The sequence below is a fragment of the Populus euphratica genome, unplaced genomic scaffold (assembly GCF_000495115.2).
Source record: "Populus euphratica unplaced genomic scaffold, PopEup_1.0 scaffold267.1, whole genome shotgun sequence".
Classification (NCBI taxonomy): Eukaryota; Viridiplantae; Streptophyta; class Magnoliopsida; order Malpighiales; family Salicaceae; genus Populus; species Populus euphratica.
In genome coordinates this window covers 426,437-436,389 of record NW_011500049.1, presented here as the reverse complement: position 1 = coordinate 436,389, position 9,953 = coordinate 426,437, and the positions used below count along the sequence as shown (strand labels likewise).

General features: G+C 32.1%; 1 protein-coding gene across 4 annotated transcripts in view; it reads right to left on the bottom strand.

Moving 5' to 3' along the window:
* The window catches only part of LOC105107627 (putative disease resistance protein RGA4), a 14,915-nt gene extending 12,503 nt beyond the window's left edge, over positions 1-2,412 (bottom strand). For all 4 annotated transcript variants that reach the window (XM_011001629.1, XM_011001628.1, XM_011001630.1 and 1 more), the window contains exon 1: positions 2,074-2,412. In XM_011001629.1, coding sequence (XP_010999931.1) covers positions 2,074-2,140 — 67 coding nt within the window. In that variant the 5' untranslated portion in view covers positions 2,141-2,412. The remainder of the gene's footprint in view (positions 1-2,073) is intronic.
* Positions 2,413-9,953: the final 7,541 nt, after the last annotated feature.

Genomic DNA, 9,953 nt, shown 5'->3' with positions numbered 1-9,953 from the left:
GAGAATCCCAAATTCTACTGTTTAGAATTGACTGCCACTCCTGTGCCTGCTTTCCGTGAAGTGTTCCTCCCAAAACTTTAGAAAGCAATGGAATCCCTCCACATTTCTTTGCAATCTCTTTTCCAATAGACTCCAAGTCTGAAGCTATTGTTTCTCCTCCACCCCTGCTCACCTTTTGCTTGATAATGGACCAACAGTGATCATCTGAAAGTCTCCCTGGCTCGTGCTGAATCCCCCGAGAAGTCCCCATCATGTCTGCTACTTTCTTACTGCGGGTTGTAACAACAACAGCATTCCCATTTTTGCTGTTAATTTTTAACAGTTGCTCCTTCAAATCATCCCACTTATCAGGGTCTTCATTCCACACATCATCAAGAACAAGAAAAAATGTCTTGCTTTCCAGCTCTTTCTTAAGGTTTTTAAGAATTGCATCAAGACTGTTCAACCCACCCGTAGTTTTGTCAATCACTTGCAACATTGCTCCTAAAATCTTCACATTATTAAAATCATTAGAAACGCAAACCCATAGAGGCACATCAAATTGTTTTCTCTCCCTCACTACTTCACAAACCTTTTTTGCTACCGTAGTCTTTCCAAGGCCAGCCATCCCCACTATAGGGACAACCGATAGGACATGTTGGTGTTTGGTCAAGCTAGTCAGCATATTCATAACTATAGAAACATCATCCTCCCTCCCTACAATTTCTGAGCTGTCGAGGAAGGAATCTGTCTGTCGATCTTGATCCCAGCTAACTTCTTGAGCTCTATCTACATGTAGAGATGTCAAATGAAATACAGCTGCATCTTTTCGAATTTCATCCAGTGCTCCATTGATCTCCTTAACTTTTTGACCCATATTCAGACGGAATGCGACGGGGTTGTGGAGTGAAAAGCAGTCACGTATCTTTCCCTTCTTTTGGTCTTTTCGGAGAGTCTCATAAACAAACTCGTCTAGAACATCTTCAGCATCGTAAGCTACATCTTGTAGTTTCTCCAGCCAACCCTTCACAGAATCGTCTGTGACTGACCTTCTTGCTGCATCTTGGAGCACATCTCTGATCATGATCAGTGACAGCTTGAGCTTTCGCAGCTGTCCCTCCAATCCCCAGGCAAGTCTGATCCCTTCAGTAGCTATGGAAATGACCCTTGTCAAAGTCTCCTCCATGACAAACGTAAGAAAACCCTCCATGTCCTCTTGTTTTCTTTGGGAAATCAAAGAAAAAAGATTGAGGGAAAGAGAGAGCAGAATGGTCTCAAAGTAGTGAAATAGAGATGAAATGAAGAGCGTTTTGGAATGATGAGATGCGTTCAACTTGGAAGTTGAAAGCAGAGGGTCCCTCCCTCACTGTATTAATTGATTGATTGCAGCGGCAGCATCTTCCACGAACCACTGCTGTCAAATTTGTCATGCAAAGGCGAAGCAAATGACCCTACCTTCTTATATTGTGTGTCCACGAAGCCTGCAAGAAAGTAGTGTCAGTACATAGACTTAACGAGACAGAAAAAATTTAATAATAACATGATCAGGGTATTTTACCACACTGATATATTATTAAAAAATATAATAAATCTTGTAGTTAATTCTTAAATAATTAATAAGTAATAAAGAAGAGAAAAAATAAGCCTAACAACCGTAATCTTGTTTGCTTATAATATACTATCTTCAATAAATGATAGCAACTCATTGTGTCCATTGAAAGGATGTTTTCATGTTTACTGAACTTGAACTGCTACATCTTTCTCATCTCATTTCCAAATCTTCTATTGTGTATACTAGCAACCCAGACTTTCTTTGCTATTTCCAGAGAACGGCAGCAGAGTTTCTACTTACGTTTGCCTTGGAGTAGACTTTGACAAGGGTGAGTTCCATGGCTACTGGAAGGCTTGGGGATTGGCTCTGTTAGGAAATGAGAAACACGTTAAAGATGAAATGAAGTGCGTATTTCCACGAAAAAGATGAAATGAAGTGCGTATTGGAATGCATTGAAGTAAAGCAGAGAAAGTGGCATGAGGGTCCCTTCCTCCCTCTACTAATTGATCGATGGCTGTTGGCAGCATCTTCCACGAACCAGAGAGAAGTATGGTGTGAAATATTAAAAGATAAAACGAAGTGTGTTTGGAATGATGAGATACAGAGCATAGTTGCATGAGGGCCCCTTCCTCCCTAATTGATTGATGGCTGTTGGCAGCATCTACCACGAACCACTACCGTCAAGTTGTTATGGCATGGCTAAAAAAATTCTACGAACGCCTTTGTCGGCATGGTATTTGGTGGGGAATATGACTTCATGTAGTGGTAGAACACCTCCTTCCTAGTATCTCCCCAGTAAATAAAAAGTGATAAGCAAGTAGCATCAAGCCACCGACACATAATATAGTTGGAGCAGGCAAACCCATTAACGTACCCCACAGTAAATAAAGAAGTGAAAGCCACGTTCCGTAAAAATTTGCCCCACTGAAAGCCAGATTTAAAGGTGGATACAGTTCAAATTTCATATCTTTACAAAGGAAACAAGGCTTAACTCCCACTCTGAAGTTGTAAGAGGGATGGTTGGATCAACCATTGTAGTCAAAGCATCTGCAAAAGGTACTCCAGCAAAAGCAACTTTAAACAAATCAGGCCTCGTATTAAGAAAAGAGCCGATAAGCAACCCCCCTGCAATCCTTCCTTCAATGCACAGTTTTTCCTTTGGAGATAATCTCTGTTCTATTGAATACGCACCACTGTTGACCAAGAATGACTCTTAAAATAAAATAAAATCTAAGCAGAATTTGGGTTTGTTTATAGTATCAGAGTTTGTTTACTATTGCTATTCTAATAGTTATTTTTATTCTATGTAACATAAAATAAGATATGCTTGAAGAATAACTTATAATTTTATTTTTTTATTGTATAAATAAACATATTGAAATTCAATAAAGTGAGTGTTTTACTGTATCTACACTAGGCAAAATTTGTTTTCTCTTCAATATTATCAAGCACAAATAGTAAAATCTGTGCAAGTATTCTTTTTCTTGAAGAACTTTCCATTCTTGTTCCGCTACCTTTCCCACCTCCATGTGAGCAAATATAAAACCATGATTCTATCTTAATGCACAACTGATAGGCTATTATCCCACGTCAATTAGGAGAGACTAGAGACTAGGGTCTTGGTTGTTTATATATTACTAAGAACATCTTTCTCATTGTAAGACCTTTTTTAAAAAATAAAATTAACTAGAAGCCATGGAATACAATATTATTAGGATTGTAGTTATTAATATGTAACAATCATCAATGCACTGCACTGTTCATTAACAATGAAGCATTTACAGCCTATTGCTATTGTCAAAAGTTGCAATGATAGGTTGTTAGTGGCAACTGCTAATATCAAAAGAAGTTATACCAACCATTAACAAATACTGTAGCTGAAACTGCACCAACCATGTGTAAACTATCAAATATCAAAAATTGACAATCATTATTGTTAAAAATGAGTTGGTGGCCACTATTGTTGACAAATGAGCAAGAGGAGCTGCCATTGAAGCCTATAAATAGACATCTAGAGTGAGCAGCAAGAAGAAAGAGTAAGAGTACAGTCATATATGTGAGAAATATAGGAGAGAGTGTGCTGTTAAGGGCAGCCAACAGTAGCTGCTATTACAGCACTGAGAATAAAGAAATAGAGTGAGGTTGAGAGTTGCTAAAAAGTGAATGATTCTTTCTCCTCTATTGTTGTAAATATTGTTCTCTTCATATATAATACAACGACTTTTCCCGCGGATATAAGCAGTTTGTCGAACTACGTTAAATATATTGTTAGTATGCTTAACTTTCAATAAACAAATATCAGAACATCACCGGTCGGAATTTCTTACAAATATCTCATGGTAGGCCTACTATGTTGCATATGTGAATACACCTCATTAATTGGTGCCGTTTACGGGAACAAGCCATGTGCTTTATCCAAACCCCTCATCTAGGATTCTGATGAGGCCATTATCACACATCGGTTAGGAGATGAGAGCCTTGATTGTTTATATGACACCCAAAACACCTTTTTCATTATAAAGTGTTTTTTAAAAAACAAAACCCACTAGAAATCATATGGGACAATATCTCATAATGGGTCTATTATGCTGCGAATATGAACACACCTCATCAACAACCATTCCTAAATCACAATGGAGAAGACTATTAATAAATATGCATGTCATACTTGATTATATCTTGAATTAAAAACTACGTACATTATATAAATGACCCAAGAATGGGTTAATGAGTTGTGTAACCTCACAATAATGTCCACTGAAAACCTTAATCTTCTTAAGGTAAAACAACTTAGACTTAAGGTAAGTGCCAATAACTTAAACTTCTTTCAGATTACCTCATATGAACCATAGCCATTAAGCAGCAGCGGATCAGATCCATCAAGCCTCACAAGATTCTTCCTATAGACTATTGGTATAGGGACCCGAGCTTTATCAGAAGCAGTTACCCATTTCCTTTCAGTAGGCATATTCGGATGCATCAAAGCCCCCAAGACCTGAATATAATAACTCGAAGTCTAACACAAGGAGAAAACTCAAGAAGTAAGAAGAAAGTTATTCTACTCTCTGAGTTGAAGCAATCAATCCTATGCATAAATTGAAATAAAAAACAAGTGCCTTATCAGGCCGAAGGATCTCATCCATTGTTATATAAACCAAAATGCCATTGTTGGCCCCCTCAAAATAAGATGTTACACTTGTCAGAGGCTACCCTGTAGGAGTCCAGTATGTGCATCAATGACATGAGAAGTATAAATTTCATCACCTTTTGTGTCTTAAGCATATGCAACCAACTTATGATTTGGACCAAGCTAAAGAAACAGATGAAAGGAAGAAAACATTGAACTGAAATCAACATACAAATGCTGAACATACTCCTTTCCCTACAAATTCCTTGTATAGTAATAGTACGAACCTTTTCTATAAGGCGCCCCTGATTCTCCGCTCTTATTTATTTGAATAGTTGATACTCAAATAGCTTGGTTCCTAAAACACATTATACACTCCATTAATCCCTTTTTTTCTCTCACACAAAGTGGTTTCTCAATTTCAATGAAAACCAAATTATGATTTCATGATCAATACATAAAATCTGATTCTTAATCCAACCCTATTGAAATTTCATAAAATAATGTTGATATAGCTTGTTCTATCATTTTTATTTTCTAAAACAATGTTGTTATAGTTTTTTTTTTTTATAAAAAAAATTCTTTGTTTTTGACCCTATCAAGTCTCGACAGGTTTGATCGTAGTTCAATCAGCTGTGCCAGACAATGACACTGGCTACTGTATTTTGGGGTGAAGAATCAGTGTGTGATACCTATCTTTATTTATTTCTTTTATCTTCTTTGCATTTCAAATCATAACTGGTTCAGAGGATGGTTCTGCACAGCTTTGGGGTAAATCCAGTCTTGGATTGTTAAGGATTTCAGCCACAGTTTACGCATTGTAGACTGTTGGTAAGAGAGTTCAGGCAATCAAGATGCCATTACTTTTTTTTCTTTTTATAGACTGCCTAGCTACTTGGTGGTCATTTTGATTTTAGAGGTTCATAGACGAGAGTTCGACAGAAGTATTCCTGACAAGCATGCATGTTTCTGAATTTCATAGAATACTGACAAAAATATTCATGATAACATGCTGAATAAGTGAAAGTGCTGTAGCAGCTATATGAAGCAAATGCTTGTAATATGTGACAAAAATATTCATTATAACATGCTTAGCACTCAGTTACACATACACAAATAATAATATTTCAGTTCTTTTTTGTAGAGAATACCATTGTAAAAGAGCTCCATAATGGGGGACAGAAGCTGCTATTAATCTCTCATATTCTGTGCGTGTGAAGGGCTGAACTACTAGCATATAGATTTTTTAAAATTTAATAATATATTTTTATTTTAATTATTAATTTTACATCCTTTTTAATATACTCTGGATGATTATTAAATAAAAAAAGAACATGTTGCTTCGTCAGCACAGTGGTCTCCAAATACTTAGCTTTCACTCGGTCATACCTTCTACCAGCAGTTGTTCACCTGCAGTTGTTGCTTTTCTTGGAATCCAATTTTATAGTATGCAATAACTTAAATTTGGCCGAGGTAGAAGCTGTGTTTTGCTTCTATACTTGAACTATAAGCTGTTGGAATTGCTTGGTAATTAGAGGTAGCCAATCGTTCTTCAATGGACAGCTATGTACTTGTAGGATATTCTGTGTTTTTTTAATTTTAGGTTGTGTTTGGTTTGTTATTAGTATAGAAAAGACAAATATAAAAAAATTAAAAATATGCTTTGTTGAAAGGCTAAAGGCAACAAAATAAATAAATTTATTTTTATAATAAAAAACATGGGAAAACATGTCTTATTCGTCTTTATTATCTTTGTTTTTATATTTAAATGAAAAAAAATATTGTTAATGCTTGTGTTTTATTTTGGAAATTTTTTATTTAAGAATAGAACATGAAAAAACATATTTTATTCAGAGACAATAATCAAAACCTACTAAATATTGTTAACGCTTGTGTGTTTATTGCAGTTGAACTTGAAGCATGTATATATCAAAATAATACAAGCAAGGGGTAATTAACTGCATCCATCCATTTTACTGGTGCATTTAAACGAGATTAGTAGGTTTTGATGACAGATCATAGATGGTTTGCATGGAATCATAAATGTACAAGGATTGGTTACCTAAACCTTAATTAAGGGCAAAAACTTTTTGTTCTATAAGCCGGACATTTATAATTATTTGGTTCTTCGAAGCTGGATTGCTATAAATAATTGTGATGAAGATCCTTTGGTCTTTGAGTAAATGCAAAAGCAAGAGTCTAGTTTTTTTTGGGTGCCGTAGACTGTAGAGCTTTGAAAACAAAAAACTAGGCTTTATTACACCGAGAAGAAAGGAAATTTATGTCTGTTTTATTGAAGTCTAGCAATCACCGGAAGCTTTTGGCTTTAGAGTTGTTCTGTGAAAATCAGACGTGGGTGGGGTTATTGTCCCAAGCATGTGATGTTTTTCTCGTATCCATTTCCTTGAAACCTCCTCTGTTAAAAACTTAAAATTACTAGTATGTTTTGTGTCTTAGAAATGCTATAATTTTGGTTATTAGATAATTTATATATAACTAATTGTTTAATTTAATAATACAGCCTAACATAGGATGATTATAGTTGTTTAATTTATGTATCTCAAATGTCACGAGATAGCCTTGAAAAACTTTAGAATTAGTAAGAGGGATTCACAGATCCTACGTATGATAGCTACATCACCAGTATGAGCAACACGAAATCCCTTACCATCTCCAACCTGAAGTTGATTGTTAAACAGGCCTCACGATTGGTCATTCCGGCTAGTCAGGAGTGATATAATGAGCCGCTGCAGTGTCGAAGAAGAAAAACGAAAAATTCAAAAGAAGATTATATAACTATAATTCTAAATAAAACTAATATGATATAAGGCTTTTCACGATGTGTTGACGCTTAATTCAGTCAGATAAAATAAAATTTTATTAATTTGAAATATTTGAAACTTTGGGGACCAATTTTTAAACAGGAACAAAAAATCCAGCCTCCTTTTCTTTTTTCACTATATAAGATGTGCATTTTAAAGTATTTTGGTCCTCAAAGTATTTTTAAAATTTTTAGCTTTCAACACGAAGTTTTTATTAAAAAAATATATTTTATTATTTAATATTTGTTTAATTTTAAATTCATCATTGTATTTTTTTATTATATAACTAAATTTTTAAAAACAATCCAAGTGTTTTTTTAATGTGAATATATAATAAGAAAATAGAGATTTCTTAAAAAAATAAAAATAAAAATTTAAAAAGAAAATAAAATAAAAACAACATATTAAGTTGACTTGAATTTTATAGCTTAAACTTGCATCTTGCATTATTGATGAATTGATGAATGATGGGTTTAGCAAACTAAACTATGTTAATTTATTTGATTAAATTTAATATATTATTATTTTAAAAAAATTATCTTAATATTTTTTATATTAATAAAATTTTGATCTAACTTACAATATAGCACTGTAATAACCTAGCCATACACCTATTTATGACAATTTATTTTACTTGCTTTAATAAAACAACTTTTATTAACTTTTAACACGAACCTATCATTTAAAGTTCAAGGCTTTCATTGGGTTAAAAGACATTTTTTTCTACTATAACCCAACCTAAAGGAGCTAGTGAACATTTTGAAAAACTCCTTCCGTCTCATCTTGGATTTGTGGATACATGTTTAAGTGCTTTTTTGTTTTTTGTTTTTTTGAGTGCTGTAAATTATGTTTTTAATTATTTTTAAAAAGTGTATTTAAAAAAACACATTAAATTATTACTTTTGAATATTATTTTATAAATTTAATATGCTAATATAAAAAAATAAAATAAAAAATAATTTTCATATATTTTTTAGCATAAAATATTTTTAAAACACATCATGCATGAAGATAGTAATAGATATTCATGAGATGAGTTGAGTTTCTTAACATCCTAACTCTACCCATTATCTATCGTATAAAAAATTTATATATCTATAAACTATCAACTAAGTATCCAATGAATATCTATTATTTACTATTATTTATTAATTAATAAAAAAACATAATATATATATATATATTTAAAGTATGTGTATGTTTATTAAAAGATAAAATGATAAGTATTGTTCATATATGTGTGTGTGTTTCATATAAATATTAAGGTGTATATATATTATACTGTATTAAAAAAATCTATATATTCTGCAAATATATTTATATAATATAAATATATATTTCTTTGAAGAGTTTCGAATTAGATTTGATAACATCTATATCATTTTTATTATCTATCGAGTGAGGTAAATATTCATTATATTCAAATTAAATTATCATCTTTAATCCCATACGAAACTAGCAGTAAGTATTTGTGTAAGATTGTGGTATAATTCATCTTTTTCAAAAATAAAAGGCAGCAAAAACATGTTTTTCTTGCTATTAAATTTTTGGATTGTATCGCGGTTCGAATGATGAAAACAACAAGGTCCACCAAACCTAAAGTCCTCGGGCCACACACAGACCTGCATTTCTAGCACCTCTCATTCTCCCTGGTTTCTTTTTGTCTCAAGTTGTAAACCGAGCATATGAACCTCGGTTTCCGGGTGGAAAATAGTGTATCTTATGTGTGGTCTACAAGGCTTTCAGTAATTTACTTGGTGAATGATTACCTTGTAACATATTTGAAACTTGTTCAAAAACGTAAGTTTTTAGGTGAAAAAAATACTATTAGGAACGACAACAAGTATTTATTAATTCTGTTTCTACCATATACTTGCTCTATTTATTATCTGGATATTATTTATTATGCAACATAAATAAAAATTATATATATATAAGAGGTATATATATATGTATTAAATAATAAAATTATTAATATTTATGCAACATAAATAAAAATTATATATATAAGAGGTATATATATATATATGTATTAAATAATAAAATTATTAATATTATACATATATTATGCAACATGAAATAAAATAATATATATATACATATATTATGCAACATGAAATAAAAAAAAATAATATATGATCTATGTATATCATGTCAGTATTATATATATATTTACATACATACATACATACATACATATATTGAATTAAAAAAATACATACATACATTATAGTAACACAATTTCTTTTGTCCCATGAACACCTGTTCGAGAGGCGGTTACTTTTGACTTTGAGTTTTTGAGAAAAGAATTATTTTTAAAATATTAAATTATTATTTTTTTTTACTTTTGACTTTGAGTTTTTGAGAAAAGTATTACTTTTTTTTAATTTTTTTAATAATTTTAATATATCGATATTAAAAAAATATTTTAATATTTTTTAAGAAAAATAAATAGTTTTGAAAAACAATTTTG